The 17335-nt window shown below is 30.6% G+C and overlaps 1 protein-coding gene and 1 pseudogene across 1 annotated transcript; one reads left to right on the top strand and one right to left on the bottom strand.

Annotated features, from left to right (window-relative positions):
- Positions 1 to 2882, top strand: part of LOC123194964 — a 33086-nt pseudogene extending 30204 nt beyond the window's left edge.
- Positions 2883 to 15273: 12391 nt separating this feature from the next.
- Positions 15274 to 16558, bottom strand: LOC123194455 (probable xyloglucan endotransglucosylase/hydrolase protein 23). Its single transcript, XM_044607651.1, has 3 exons — positions 16139 to 16558; positions 15867 to 16060; positions 15274 to 15755 (listed from the first exon to the last, which is right to left on the bottom strand). The coding sequence occupies exons 1-3, from the start codon at positions 16403 to 16405 to the stop codon at positions 15347 to 15349; spliced, it is 870 nt and encodes a 289-aa protein (XP_044463586.1). The 5' UTR covers positions 16406 to 16558; the 3' UTR covers positions 15274 to 15346.
- Between the last annotated feature and the right edge of the window lie 777 nt (positions 16559 to 17335).

Here is a 17335-nt window from a genome sequence, read left to right as displayed (position 1 = left end):
TGCATTAACAACAATCAAATGTTGTAAATCATAAATAGCAAACACATCAAGAAATATTGACTTTCATGTGCGATAAGTATTGAAAACCATAACAGAAGAAAGATAACTCCTAATGTTTATCGTTGTAGGTAGTAAGGACATTAAGAAAGTAAATGTCAAATTAGCAAAAATAGTAGCAATCGATAGAGAAGTTAGTAGGAACAAAGATGAAGAAACAGTAGTGATTGGTAAACCATGATACATGGTAGGAAAAGAGGCTACCAGTAAGGAAACCTAGGTGAGGGGGTTAGAGTGTTGGGAGGGATGGTGACTAGAGTTGTCTTAGAGTGAGCCATAGAGAAGACATCAGTGGATAAAGCTTGGTAGCAGAGGAAAAATGTGCAACAAAAGTGAATCATGCATGAAGAAAATGACCAGAACAAGCAAACAACGATGACAAAAAATGTTGTCACAGCACCAAAAAATGAAGGCACACAACACTTGCTTGATCTCGGTGAAGAAATTGACAAAATTGAGAGAAGGCACACTCGATGGTAACTCAAGGCAAGGAGAAAAAAGACATTGCATTCATACCAGATAGGAGCAAACTTTGTTAGAGATAGATGCTAGGCTAATGACGACTTGGCTTTGATAGATAGGTAACCAAAAAGGGGGCAACAACTATGAAGAAGATTGCAAAAGCTAAGGGTGGTGATTGAAAGTAAGAAAAATATAGACGGGTAAAGAGAATTTTCCAAAGTGCAATAACAAAACCCTAGAAAAGTGCACAAGGGGGATTACAACTTTCCAAGGCTAAAAAAAAAAATAATAATAAAATAAAATAAATAAATTTTAGAGTTGAAAAAATACAGGAGGATTTTTACTACTTTGATACCATGAAAAATTTCAAATTGGGGTTGTAAAACTAAATAAATATTATTGATAAAATGAAGTATAATTTATAATATTACAAGACAGTCTAAATATGAATAAGAAAATGAATTATATAAGGATTCATAATACTAGTAAATAAATAAAATTAATATACACATAAAATAATAAAATAAATATTTTATTTAACAACTTTGTTGTATCCCCACGTGATATCAAAATCTTGGTGGAATTGCCCGATAGATGAAACCATTAAAAGTTTAGCTAGTACTGACTAATTACAATAGCCATTTTTCTTTTTTTGGCAAGCAAATATATACATAACACCCAAAAACACAAACCCGACAACAAAACATTCTAGGCTTGTCCTCAAAAAACAAAGGATAACAAACACTAGTATATAATGAAGCACCATTATGAGCCTTTGTTACTTCTATTTTTAAAAGGCCAAAAAATTGTTTCCCACCCAAGATTCAATGCAAAGACAAATACTCACTCATGAGGTTTCAAAAACCCAAACAACTACTCATAGGTTAACTTATGTTAGAATTTTTTTTGTTAGATGCAAGGATAAAATTGTCATTTTATCACTAAATATTAAAAATTTACATCATTTTTCCATGAATGTAACAAAGATGGTAGGAAGAAACATATTTGTTGACCGATAGATCTGGATGATTCATCACCTTCGTGGTTGGAGAATGATGGTCATGTCATTACCTGGGATGCGAAAGAAAGAGTCGACAAATAGGAGATTGATCAGAGAACATTGCCAGAGAAGAAAAGGAAGAAATGAAACCCTAAGGGAAAAATGTAACTTTTCAAACTTTTTGGTAAGGGGAATTGTTAGTTTTTTAACTATAAAGGGAGAATAATATAGATTTTTAGTTTTTTAATATTATTAGTTAAATGATAATTTTACCTTTATAGTTAACAACAAGTTTTAACAAAAATTATGTGGTGGATGAGTGTTTGAGTTTTTGAAATTTCATATATTTGTATTTGTCTTTGCATTAAACTTTAGGTGAGAAATAAACTTTTGGCCTTTTAGAATTATGTATTGCCTTAGAGATTGGGTTGCATTGACTTTCCATTTGGTTATATGGCCTAGTGTGATTCAGTGGACTATAGAGCTGAACAGTGAAAAAAGAAGCTTGAGAATGAACTTAATGCTTATAAGACAAATTTAATCAAAGAGAGCATAAGAATAGGATACAATGATTTTTGAGATTTTTACTATGCTTATGGTGCACTTGGTGATGCTTTTAAAAGTTATGTTTGTACTTATGATTATTGCACTGAATCGAAGCATATTATTCATTTGTGTATGAGTGCTATCTTGGTAAGCATTGAGATGGCTCAATTTACTCATGTAACAAACTATGTTAACAAAGCAAAGTAAACACCAAAGGCTTTTGAACTTGTTACTATAGAAAAACTACATTATGCTACAAGATTGTCTCACTTAGAGGCTAAGAAGTACAAGTTTACGACTCATAAGTTTTTAAAAGTTGGTCTTGATTTAGGAAATAGCTACAACAAGGTGATTTCTTCTTAAGATGTTATGACATATAGGGGACTTTGTGCTCTTGCAAGTTTTGATTGGTCTAAGCTTAAGAGGAAAGTTATAGACAATGTGAGCTTCTAACTTTTTTTTAGTTGGATCCTCAAGTTAGGGAGCTTATTAATGATTTCTACTCATACTAAGGCTTTTATCCAGAATACACAACCATTTGTGTCTATTGATTTGTAAATGATGGCAAACGCTTTCAAAACAGGTGTTTCAAGGCTAGAGAAAGAACTTGAAACCTTGATTACTGATATCCAAATACAAGCTCACATTTGATTCAAACAAAAAGATTATATACACAAGACATGCAAATCAAAGAAATGCAACTTTCTAGCAGATTTTGTAAATTGGCAATGCATTTGATTAGGATACTAAGGCAATGTTGTTAAAGGCAAATTTTATGAAGTTTGAATACAATCTTAGAGCTTCTAGGAAACTTTGAATCTCTAATTCTGCTGGGCAATTGGCCAAGGTTGTCTATTATTGGATTCATTTTCCTTTTATTAGTATGCTAGTATAGAAGCAATGTTCTTAGACATTTTAAAAGAAGATTGGTTGCCCATGGGGGATTGAATTTTGAGGATTTAAGGATTCAGGTCAATAGTGACAAACATCTGACAATTGTTTTCTTGTATACACTCAAAGTTTTAAGATTTCTATGTAAACGAGTTTATAGAGAATTTATCATTTATTAAAAAAAAAAAAAAGGAAAACATATATTTAAAATATTTCCTAATATAGGGAATTAAAGCAAGCAATAATTTGTTTAATTGAGTTTGCAAACTCATCTTTCCACTTGCCATATAGGTGAAAGCGCGAGTGGGTTTAATATACTCATCTTTCTACTTTTGACATAGGTGAAGGTTTTAGTAGACTGATAAACTCATATTTCCACTTTATACATAGTTAAAGGCGTGAGCGGGTATGATAAACTCTTCTTTCCATTTTCCACACACATAAAGGCAAAGACATGAGTTGTTAGTGTATGCCTTAGGAACCATTCGTGTTATCGGTTCTGGGGGCATTTTAATCTTATATGTACATTTATGTAATTATTAATAAAAGAAAAAGCTTTTTTTGTTCATATGAATAAGTTGTTTCCTTTATCTGCAATGATATAAAGTATGCATGTGAATTGTTCAGATGACTTAATATAAAAACTGAGTCATCGAATTGTTCCTTATAAATGTAACATAACTTCAGTAATTATATCACATAATAGACATATCGAACACCTCCATTGAATGCCATGAGATGACATTAGTATGGGTGACGATAATGGTTATGTCATTACGGTATTAGTATGGATTAACAGTTAGAGAACCGTTTTTCGAACATGATCAAATAACAATAAGTCACATAGTTATCAAATCATTGTCAATAACTTATCGTAAGATTGTACTAATGTATAAAAGTAATCATTTAACCTGAGAAATCATGATCAAATCTGATACAAATACATGTAATTCATATGATGTATATATATGAGGTTAATCATATCTTGTAGGACAAACCATATTATTCATGCGTTATTTGTATATGGAGAAGAATGATGCTCAAGATGAAATCCATTGACTTAGAAAGTCTTGGGTTTTGAATATCAACTGATTCAATCCGAATCTAAGTTTCAAAGCAAACGTTGATAAATATTGAAAATCAAATCTTGTCCAAAGTATAATGTAAGTCATATGAAGGATGTTCATAATGACGAGTTCCAAATATTTGGATCGATGATTTGTATAGAATTGAAATTAGGGTTTTGATGATTCATGAGTTTGAAATCAATTTAGATTTGACAATGGAAGGATATTATCTACATGGAATGTACAATTGGGGATATTAGACTCGATGAAGTATTTCTTCATCATGGTTTAGGGGTTATAGCATATTGTTAGATGTTCACCATAGTTATTGAGTTTTCGGATGCCTTTTGGATCATCGAAAGGAGAGTCAAGGCTACGCCACAATAAATCTAAAAAGTCACACCAATAAACCAAGTTTTCAAGAGTGAGGATTGATTATTTAGGGTTGGCTAACATCTTTCAAAGGATAATAATATTCATATAAATGTTATATAAGGGCCAAAGATAACATTTTAAACGTTAAAATGTTGGTGAGATAAAACTAGGATGCCTAAAATATATAATTGATATACATGCATGGCAAGTCCACAAATTGAGAATTTGTTGGGCAAAAAGAGAATTAACAAATTGCATTTTAGCCCACCATTATAAAAGGGTTGATTTTAGTTCATTTGAACAAACCTTAATTCATTTTACAAAAATACTTTCTCTCACTTAAAAGAAAACGCTCACTCTTCTTTCTCTTGTCTCTTGGCCAAGGGTGAAAGAAGGCTTATGGTGGGCTTGCTTTGGAGACTTTTGCACTTGAGGAGCTTTTCCATCATCCTATTTACCATGGGAGGCAAAGGAGTAGGTAACTTTTCCATCTTTCCCCTTTTGAGCGTGCATGTCTTGATTCATTCTTTTTCACCATGTATGATGCTTGCTTACATCTTCATTTTCATCTATTTTATCTTTCATGAGTGAGCCTAACTAAAATGTCAGCAAGATGTTTTATTTTGATACCATATCAAAATATGAATAACTTATATTTTTGGTATATTAAACTGTTTTGAATAATACATGAATTTATACCTATCATAAATCTTATATAAAAAAATACAAATAAATATAATTAATATACAATAATGCAAAAAGAAAAAATATATATTTAGAATATCTACTGGTCTAGGAAATCATATAATTAGGATATATTCTAACATAAGAAATAATATATTTGAAATTTCTAACATCATGGATGGATGGATTTAAGATGATGAACTAGAGGAGAAATAGTTACCCAAATCCAACCTATAAACTTACCATAGGCGAGGAATCTGTCTAAACTATGAAAAGACAAAGGAGAGAATTTAAATCACATTAATCTTGGAAGACATCATTTTTAAAGTGTCTTATTTTTCTATGATATATTTAAAAATTTTTATAAAGATTTTTTTAAATGATTAGCATTTGATAGGAAATAATAAAAAAATAAAAGATGTTAATAGTTTAAGAAATAAATAAATTCCAATTTTAGGGTTTTAAATTTTGAATAAAAACAATTGAAATTAACATGACTAATCGAAAAGTTTGTTGAATGAAGATTGTGATACGATAAAAAAATATATTAATTAAAGTTTATCCTTCAGTTTGTCAAAAATAGAGTAATGTTATTTGTACTAATGAATACTAATTTAAATATTCATAGAGATATTGGTTAAAATTATAAAAGATTATAATAATAATTTATCTTTTATTATTGATATTATTTTATAACAATAGTAATATAATAAGTGATATAAGTGTAATTTGATTCTCACATCTATGTTAGGAATAAAAAATTATCAAAATAATATTCATTTTATTATAATTTTATTCTTACTTAATATTTATTTTAAAAAAAAAATACTATTACTTTACATTAATATAACAAATAATATGAAAATATTTTAGAATAATTATACTAAAATAATATATTAGTGTTCTTTTATTTTTTTAACTAAATACAATAATTATTTATACATATCAATTTTTATCATAAAAAGTAATAATTTATAGCTAATATAAACAATCATTTTTGAGATAATCTTTTATTTTTTATAATAAATTATTTCCCAAACAGAAAATTATTTATTGTTTTCTTAGATATTATTGATGAAATAATTATACTTTTTATGAGTAAAAAATTTCGTAAAATATTTGATATTTAGTATTCAAAAGCTAACTAAGTCTTATATTCTTTAAGTTGAAAACAAAAATACTTTATTATATTAAATTTTGTAATATAAATATTTAGTTAATAAAATATATGTAGATTTATATAGTCGAGATTTAAAAATAATAAAAATTTCAATATCCCTATTTTAGTTCCCTTACCGTATATTATCTTCCATTCAATTCTAGCCTAAGTCTTGGTGAGTTGCTGAATTAGACTGGATACGCCTAGTTTTGCCTTGTTGTAACTTAAGAAAATAATTATTTATTTTTAAGTTGATAATTAAAGTGTTTAGGAAATATATTTGGACTGGTTATAAATCATCATTGAAATCACCATACTCAATATATATATATATATATATATATAGAGAGAGAGAGAGAGAGAGAGAGAGAGAGAGAGAGAGAGAGAGAGAGAGAGAGAAATTTAAAAATATTTTTTAAAAAAATAAAATCATTGATCAACCCACGAAAGGATTGAAGTAAGAACAAATCAATCAAAGGAAATTGAAGGAAAGAACAAATCAATCAAAGGAAATTGAAGGAAAATTGTAAGCCAAAGGAGAGAGATACTAGATTTAGGGTTTGGAGAAGAGGATCCAAGAGACTTTTTATTTCATCGTATTCCAAATGAAAATATATGTTTCTTTTCATAAGAAAGAGACTCAATGGAAAACGTTAACCGTAGCAGTAATTGTAATGGTTTCCGACACGACTAACCATGTAAATCACAATTCAATCTTCTACCTTTTTTTTTCTTTACAAAATCAACCAAGACAAATTATATGCCACCGACCTGCGTCTCTTTCTTTACAAAAATTACTCATATCATTCTAATATTCCCACTTTAATCAATTTTTTTTTTTTAATCTAATATCTCGACGTAAAACAAACTCTCTGTCATTCTTTGTCTTCACGTAACCTTCCTATGTCAGAATGTCAGAGCACCTTGTGACTTGTTGTACAGTACTCATTAACAACCAAGTATTTACTTCCGCAAATAAGCCAGAACATATTATATACTACAATATACTTCTACTCTCTCACCCAGGAAATCAACCAAAACATATCAGATAATAAGAATATTCAAATCCAAATTTTAAAACTAAAAACCAGTAACTCAGCCAGAAAAAAACAAACATTGCAACAAACTCCAACTCGCATAACCAACATATCAGCCAGAAGACACCCCAGAATGTGTGTCGCAAACTGTCATTGTTGGAAAATGTAAACATGCCATAAATCATATTCTGTAAAATTTTGTAACTGAAAAGCATACCCGGTTATGTTTTCAATTCACGTGGTTGATTCGATTATGCTTTGAGAGTCTAACATAAGTCATTTCCACAATCCTATTTGCCCAAGTACTGCAATCCCTAGAAGATATAGTCTCTATGTATTAGTATTTTTTTTTTTGGAAGAGGAGAAGAGAAAAACATAAAAAATACTTATGTTTCATTGTTTTGTGTTCTTCTCCTTGGGATGGCAGTTTTTGGACATTTAAACAACAGTCCAACTATCACCGAACTGCCTTATGACAGTTTTCCATGTAACCGGATTGGGTCGATCCGTTATGGGTGGACTTAGACCCAATGTCTCCAACTCACACATGACGGAAGACTTAAACCAAATACTTAGGCACACAAAAATCTCATATAACAATATGTTTCATATTTGCAAATGTGTCGTATGACCTCACAAACAACTTGCACTTAGAAGTTAAATACTATGCATTTATTAGGAATAATATAATTGTTTCAACCCAAATAAAATATAATAAAATGTTAGGCTCATAGTACCCTAAACTTACTCAATAAAACTAGCTCCCTTTAATCCCTCATTTATCATTGTGTTATTTTCTTGTATATCCATGATTAAGTCTATTCTCCCATATGAGTAACATGATCAACTGGCTAATGGACACACGTAATATATATAAGTCTTCCTCTCCTACCAAAATTTTCAATTTAAATTTAGTTGTTTTTCTAGTCACGTTTTATAGACCAAATTGTGTGTAACTATAAATGTCAAGCTAAGATAACAATACTAAGAGTAAATATTAAATAATAATAAAGAGTCAAAGGGTACTAATATGATTTAAATCTTGTAAAGTCTCACAATGTGAGGGAGTAAGGATTTATCCTCTCACTACTTCAATTGGTCGTCTTACTTATGCGCACATGGTAGAATCATATGCTACAGTGTGTAACTTTCACAAATTTCATTACTTAAATATTGTACAGATCTTAGTTCAATAACTACATTCAATGTCTAACTTGAGTTTTTAATCATCTTCACACTCACAAGTATTTATTCATATTAAGAACTCACATATGACATTCATATGTTATTTGGACATGGGCAAACCAAATCAGTCATTTTCAAATGTATCTATCTACGACCTCATCTTGATTGATTATCAAAGCGACATTTTAACTTCAATAAATCTTTTCTCGAAAAATTTGTCTCCCATTGGCACATTCTCTCGGTGTTATTCTTTTTAGGAATAAAGTCTCATCTTTGCTCATTTTCTCAGATTCAAAGGCAATTACTCTTGTGAGTGAGTCAATCTCTAACTTGTGTGACATTGTAATCTTGTTGAGCAAAAAATAATGTGTATACAGTAAAAACCCAAGAATTTCGAGATACAAGTTCAAAACAAAATAAACTTGAATTCATTGTTTTCTATGTTGTGTCTTTAGTACAATATATAAGTTCAATAACTTATCAATCATAGTCTACGCAATCAAGAGATTTAACATGTGCAAAATATGCGTCTCTTGAAGCAAGTTCAGTCAGAGGATCAATGACTATACAATGCATAGAATTATATTATACACTCATTTTCCTTTTAGAAATGATTTGTATTGGTCTAAGTCACCTCCTCATTTAGAGTAAGATATGCATAGATATGGGCTCTTTTAGAATAAGAAAACATACCCAAAAATTAACTTGCATTGGTCTAAATCACATTCTCAGTTAGCATCTCAATAGCCAATCAAATAGAAATTCGATCCTTAATCACATAAACAATAATCCACAACACCTTTTAGATATGTCAATATCCTTTTGATAGCCTTTTTAGTATTTAACTCATGTAAGCTAACCAACTCAACAACAAAAACAAATGTTTGGACATGTACGTACCATAACATTCATAATACATCTGATGATATTTGAATATGTAACCATTGATATTTCTTTATTTTCATCTTGAGTTTTGAGATATATTTCTTGGCTTAATAATTTGTCATTCGATACAGGAGTATCAATGGGTGTGTAGCTTACCATATTGAATCATTCTTTATTTTTTTTGAATATTATGCTCTTGTAACACAGTCAAACGTTTCTTTGAATAATCCCTTTAGATTTTAATTTCCAATATGTAATCTACTTACCCATATCTTTTACATCACAAGCATGGACAACCATTCTTTGATGATCATCACATGCTTCAAATCATTTCCAACTATTTACACATCAACATATATAGAGATAGAATTGCAAATTTGTTATCAAACTTTGTCACATAGATATAGTGGTCTTGATTAATCATCTTAAAGTCATAAGACATTATAGTTTTATGAAATTTCAAGTATCACCGTTTGGATGATAGTTTTAGGTCATGTAATGTTCTTGAAGCTTGTACACTTTGTGTTTTTTACCTATAACTATGAAATCCATACATCATTTCACATAGATTTCTTTATCAAGTTCTCTTCTAAGGAAAGTTGTCTTGACATTCATCTGATGCAATTCTAAATTCAAATGTGTTACTATAGCTATAATCCAATAGAATGACGTAAATTTTATAATTGACGAAAATTTCTCTTCACATTTTATACCTTCTTATTGAGTATAGTTATTTGCCATAAGGTGAAATTGTATCTATTTATTGAGTCATTCACTTTATGATTGATTAGGGGAACTTATTTGTTCCCAATTGGTTTCTGACCTAGTTGTGAGTCAACCAAACTCTAGACTTGGTTTGTTTCTATGTATTTCATCTCTTCTTCTAATGCATCTTACCATTTTTACTTATCAAGGGATGAGACAACTTCTTTTATGATTTTAGGTTCTTCATCATCTTAAGGAATGGTTATGAAACCTTGTTTTTAATTCAAAAAGTCATTAAAGTACTTTTAGATGTCTACTCCTATGCAATTGAAGATCATTGCTCTCATTATCCAAAATAGATTGAAGTTTAATCTCAATGCTCCCACTAGGTTGAGATAGATGAAGCAAACGATTGAGAATCATTGCTCCCACTATCTAAAATAGGTTGGAACTTACTTGCATTTACTCCCATTATCTGGAATAAGTATAAGTATTATCTCTTAAGACTTAACTAATAACCGTTAAGATGTTCCTATTCTCTTTCTTCTCCTATCTCATATAGATAAAACCTTTTTCAATATCATCTCTATAGAAAAAATATCCTCTATGAATGTAGCATCTCTTGATATAATTTCAGTTAATCTTCCAGTGGAATTCTTCTTAATGAACAGATACCATTTGAAGTGTTCAACGTATTTTATAAAGATATATTCTTTTCTTCTAAGTCCTAGTTTTTCAAACTCATGGGAAAGTTAGAGATAAACACTGCCAACCACTAGGGTTGTAATTAATTAACTCAAGTATTCTACATGTCCATAACTTATAGAGAGTGGAAGTAACTAATTTAGTAGACACTCAGTTAAGTACATAGGCAATAGTTAATGTTACATCGTCACAAAAGGGATGTCCAATATTTGCATCCACTATCATTAACCTAATCATTTATAATAAAGTTTAATTTCTCTTCTCTATTACACCATTTTATTACGTAGTTCTTGAAATAATTAGTTGTCATACTATTCCTTTTTCATTTTTCAATTCCTTAAACTTTTCAAAAAAATACTCAAGACTTTAGTTAGTTCTTAAAAATCTTATCCATTTTATCCAATTTATTCTCAACCTCAATTATACATAGTATCTAAAACAATTTATTGCTTCTAACTCATGGAGATCAAGTAAACAAGACCAAATCGAGCATAGTCATCAACAAAAGTAATGAAATATGAAACACCTACTCAAACTTTACATTCATATAAACACATTCGCATAAGTATATAAATTACAAAAGAAGTTAAACTCTTATAGTTTTGTTAAATGGTTTTCCAGTTGAGGAAAGCTCATATATTTGTATTCACATTCATATATACAAATAATGATAAAACTAACATTATCATGATAAAGGGTGACAAACACTATATAACCATTCAACAACAAACCAAATCCATATAAATCATTTTTATTATTGTAATAGAGTAATCAGAGAAATTTAAATTATATCTTATTTTAAGAAGAACAAGTACTTTGACAGAGATTTGTCAAATATTTATAACATATTGGATTTCATATAAGTGTAGGATTCGACCACTTTATAAAACTTATTTGTTCGTGTCTATCCTTTTTGCTTCAACCCTTATGTTGTTGTCTACATAAATCCAACTCGTCTTATTGATAGAAATCCACTAAAGCTTTTTTATTATGAGTTATTTGATTGGTGGTTTTTTAGTTTATAATCCACATAAGATAATACTCAGTTAATATCACTGCATTGAAAACTAAAGTTTCATCACTTTATGTAGAATGAGATAATATCATTTTCAACTCTGTTCATTCATAGGTGAAATAACTCTCGTTGTTTCTATTGCAATAATTCATCTTGTTTTTTGTCTCTTATTCCAGTACATTTGCCACTCTTTCGTTTTAATTCCTTGTTCTTATTCTTTGAACATTATACGATTTTCTTCCTTTACATGGACTTAGGCCATTTACTTTTGAAGCCATAAATAACTTTTAGAACTTGATTCTATAACGTATGCATGAGTACACCCCTACTATTAAGAAGAGATCATTTTGCTACATAAACTTATTGTTTATTTGTCAGGTTGTGCTTGATTGGCTTTAATTCTATGATTATATTTGACATTATATCAAATTTAATGATCAGCTATCTTCATTTAGGGACTATAATTCCTCCAAGCTTTTCTTATCAAAACCATACTTATGGTTATACAATTTAATATTACTAGTACTCGTATACCATATCATTATTCATAGAACTAGTTAAGATATCACACGGTGTGAGTCTTGCTTCTTACATGTGTGATATGGGTCTACTTCACGTTTGTGTAAAGCACCATTCAAGTTTCTATCCCTTAGTCAACTGCAACTCTATCATAACCCGATTCACAACCTCCAAAGCCTTTTGGTTATTTAGGATATTGTGCATTTTTAAATGTCATATATTATAATTATCCCTATTCAATTTCATCTTCATTCAAATCAATCATCATGTTCTAGGATGTTATGGTTAATTAAATTATAGAGACATATCATATATAACTTAATAAATGTAACCAAATACATATCAATTACGTATTAAAATTTAAAATGTCTCATATAATGCACAGAATCAAAAGTTTACTATGTTCCTAATTATCTTCCATGACTTAATTGCTTGACGTTTTAAAATTTAATCTAATTGTGTCAATATTAATTCTAAACGAGAATTTTACTAAATTCTACCAATCTTTGAATTTTCACATTTAACATATATAATATGTGATACAACAAATGCATCACTTATTATGACTAGGATCATTTCATCAACCTGTACAATTTTTAACATATATAATATGTGATACAACAAATGCATCACTTATTATGACTAGGATCATTTCATCAACCTGTACAATTTTTAGAGTAACTTTATCCATGATAAAGTCTCTATGAAATTTGTAATAAGTCAAATACCTCATATTTTGTTAGTTTTGGAAATAACGTCAAAGCGGTGGATTTTCTTATATACATTACTATATGTCGCTTTTTGGCAAGCTGTAATGTATCCACATAGTCCTACAAAATTTTGTATTCTTATCCCGAATAAGATCATTTATTATAAGGGGCTAATGGTCAGGAATGAATATGATTAAATTATATACCATCTATTTTCCAATTAAGAGAGTACAACTAATTATATATACATAGTTTGAACATACACCATTAGATTATCAGATGATCACATCTTATACTTAATATGATGGTCCCGAGCCAACAACCTTGCATGGATCAAAAACATGTGTTTTGAAACATTGATATGTGTTTTTAGGAGCCAAAATAAGGCATTACATGTCTTTCCGTGCTATAAGACCCATATAACATATTCCACACATAGATTCGAGCATCAAACAACTATCACACGCCGAAAAATGGGTTTCACACACCAAATCCATTGGAAACAGTATCTCATGAGTTGTCACATGCCAAAACACGGCCTTACACGCCTTCAGTATTGAGATGATGTCTCACACACCTCCACACATTAAGACGACATCACATGCACATCCATGTGCCAAAACAATACATGCATGCACATTCACGCATCATAAATGAGCCACACGTGCTGCCATGTGCCAGGAGAGGTCTTTCACGCACCTCTATACTCTCTCATGCATTGGTGGATAGTTGTTGACCATTGATAGGTTAATTGACTAGGGTGGGTGTTGATCGATTCGAGTTTAACCCAACTGACCATGAGTTGACTCATTAACCAGCAGGTTTAGACAACTTGTTAACCAAACAAGTCAGACAATTGAGTTTTTCCAATCTGATTGTAACCCGAATTCATGCTATGAACCCTAATTCTTGGCTAGTTCAATTAGCTTTAAGCTCCTTCGACGACAATTCTCTTTGTATCAACTTTTGGTGCTAACATCATTAGAATCCAATGAAATAGTGATTTTAACAGCATTGCATAGGTCTCAAATTTTGGTTCTAAATCTGTTGATTCAGGGCTATTTTTGATGTGATTTTCAATTTGAAGCATGTAAGGGACATCAACCAATCGTATTATCATGTTTCCAAGCCTTAATTTCATTCAATTTGACTAAATTTAATTTGTGCCTAAAAAAAAATTGAACCAATTTTCAGTTAAAAATCACATAATTCAAAATTTAATTTTCGCATAATACATGACATATGCACAACCTATACTTTAATACCAATGTTGGAAATTTTAAACATGACATAAATCATATTCTGTAAAATTTTGTAAACTGAACGGTGACTTTAACGACACTGTATGGGTCTCAAATTTTGGTTTTGAATTTGTTGATTTAGGACTATTATGCGATTTTCAATTCAAAGCATGTAAAGGACATCAACCAATCGTATTATCATGTTTTCAAGCCTCAATTTCATTCAATTTGGCTAAATTTAATTTGTGCCCAAAAAAACAAATTTGAACCAATTTTCAGTTAAAAATCACATAATTCAAAATTTAATTTTCCCATAATACATGGCATATGCACAATCTATGCTTTAATACCAATGTTGGAAATTTCAAACATGCCATAAATCATATTCTGTAAAATTTTGTAAACTGAAAAGTGTACTTAGTTACATTTTCTATACTCGTGGTTGATTCGACTACGCTCTGAGGGTCTGACGTGAGTCATTTCCACGATCTCATTTGCCTGAGTACTGCAATCCTTGGGAGATATGGTCTCTATGTATTGGTTTTTTTCTTTTTTATTTGGGAAAGGAGAAGAGAAAAACATAAAAAATACTTCTATTTCATTATTTTGTTTTCTTCTCGAGATGACAATTTTTGTACATTTAAATAACAATCCAACTATCATCCAACTGACTCCAACTACCTTATGGCAGTTTTCCTTGTAACTTGATTGGGTCAACCTGTTATGGGTGGTCCCAAACCCAATAGTCATAAAGGGTGGTTTGGTAATTTTATATTGAAGGGCAATTTAATCTTTATGTGTAATAGCAGGAGTAATTTAGCCATACCTAGTGTTGTTCAAGGATTCCCAATCCCTATTTAGAATAATATTAATTAGCATAAAACTATAAATTAATTTTATTAATAATAAGATCGAGCTAACCTTGATCTTATTGTGAGCTATCATATGTAGCATGCATTTAATTTATTACAGAAAAGAATGTTTCACATATTACACCAAAATTTCACAAAATGAAAGGACTGCAACATAAGAAAAATTGAATCGCTAAGTTATAAACAATTAACAATATCAAATTACAGTCATTATTGTTTTTCCGCATCAATCTAGGATGCGTTATTGACTGCACATTCAGGAGGAAAGCCTTGGGGGAATCGTTTTGAGTCCTTGCAATAATCATAAATCATGTAATTCTTCTGGACCCAATTAAGTTTCTGTTGGCTTGTGTTATCGAGTTGCTCTGAGAGCCAAGAGTCGCTATTATCCGAATTTGAGTTGCAAGAGGAAGACCCTGAACTTGAAGACCAGACGCAAACATCAACGGCGTTGTAATTTCTGTAAGAAGCTGTGAATGGCGCCTGTGACCAGTCCGTCTTGATCAGTCCGCCTCTCGTCGCCCAGTCATCAGCGTTCCAAAGACTCGAGTAAATTCTCATCGGCTGGCTTTTGAGATAGGCAACACCAAGGGACTCGGTGTTCTTGAACTCTCTAATGGGCGTGCCGTCAACATAGAAGCTGGAAAAGAAAATTAACAAAGTTGAGACCATGTCAATAAGATTTTCCAGGAAAATTTTCATTGCCAAAAAAGAAAAGTAATCAAGATTAAATGAATGACTTGAATCTTACATTATATTTTGAGGATTCCAGAGAATTGAATAGGTGTGAAAATCAGCAATCGGATCAAACCAGAGGTGGAATTGTTGCTCTCTGTTACCTTTGCCTTGGCTAAATACGTTTGTGTGAAGAGTGTAAGGATCACCACTTAAATTTCCAAGGAATTCAAAGTCTATTTCATCCCAAGCTGAGCCTGCCGATTTTAACTGCATCACAAAAATGTCTAGCGTCAGGATTTGATGATATTATTAACACTTTAATATATTTTTACAGAAGCAACTTACGTAGTAGGCAGTAACAGTGCCTGCGGAATTTCCAGGGACAAGCTTGAGTTGCATATCGATTTTTCCGAACAGATACTCGTTCTTGGATTGAAAACCTGAACCTGAGCCTTTGTCCAGGGAGAGAGTGAGAAGTTCACCATTGTTGAGAATTTGGGCACGACCATCTCCCCATGTTATATCGAAATTCTGGTAGAAATTAGCAGAAGCAAGCACGAAAGAGCCGACAACCATAAGAATAATTAGCATTTTGCTAGAAGAAGAAGCCATCGATTGAGCTGAAGCTTTGTATTTTGTTGGAATTGATGAGCAATTCAGAAGGTTTATATGGCAGGAAAGTTAATTAAGTTCGTGTATGAAAGGATCCTGGTGGCCGTCTTGACTCTTGAAGTCGATGGAGAGAAAAATTATGAGCTGTGAATAGCTGGCTGTCGCTATGAATTGAGATCATCATAAAATACAAAAATTAATTGATTAATTGCAAATAAAATAAATGGGCCATTTAATGATGATCTTAGTTCACCAAACACGGTAATAAATTGACCAAGGGAAACGAAAGCAGGAGCGACCTGCCGCCACATTTGTCAATGCCATATATATTTTCCAAACGACTGACAAAACTTAAGGAGAACAATTGTTTTGTTTAGACTGACTGCTCATGTCATACAGATTGAGATTCTGGTTCGTTCCCACCTACAGCAATCGTTGTGTGGCTCTCTTTACAGATTGTTCACAGCTTACTTGGGACCGAAAACTCAAAATCAATGTTCTAGAAGCTAAAAATATTGGGCACTCCATATTATTCATGAAAGTGCATGGGTTTTTCGCTATGGGTTAGTACTTTTAAGAGCAACAAAACTTCTAACCGGTTTGGAGTATTAAATTGGATATTCAAATATGTTATATCTACTCATATGATAATATATTATTTAGATATCAAATTAAATATACGTAATATTATGTATATAGATTTTTTAATACACAAATTATATATTATTATATGATTGAGTATTATTTTATCATTAAATTAAAACTATAACCCCGCATCTTTACATCTATTTGTGTAATTTAAAGTATATATATAGGTAATTTTATTAATTAAATATTACAAATTGGTTATAGATGGTGTTGTTATTTTAAGAGTTGTTAATTTTGGTGACTGAAGTTTGACGAAAATGCACGATACCCTAGAATTTGAAT

Source organism: Mangifera indica, chromosome 13, assembly GCF_011075055.1.
Source record: "Mangifera indica cultivar Alphonso chromosome 13, CATAS_Mindica_2.1, whole genome shotgun sequence".
Lineage (NCBI taxonomy): Eukaryota > Viridiplantae > Streptophyta > Magnoliopsida > Sapindales > Anacardiaceae > Mangifera > Mangifera indica.
The sequence above is the reverse complement of the archived record's forward strand: the minus strand, read 5'-3'. Positions and strand labels throughout refer to the sequence as shown.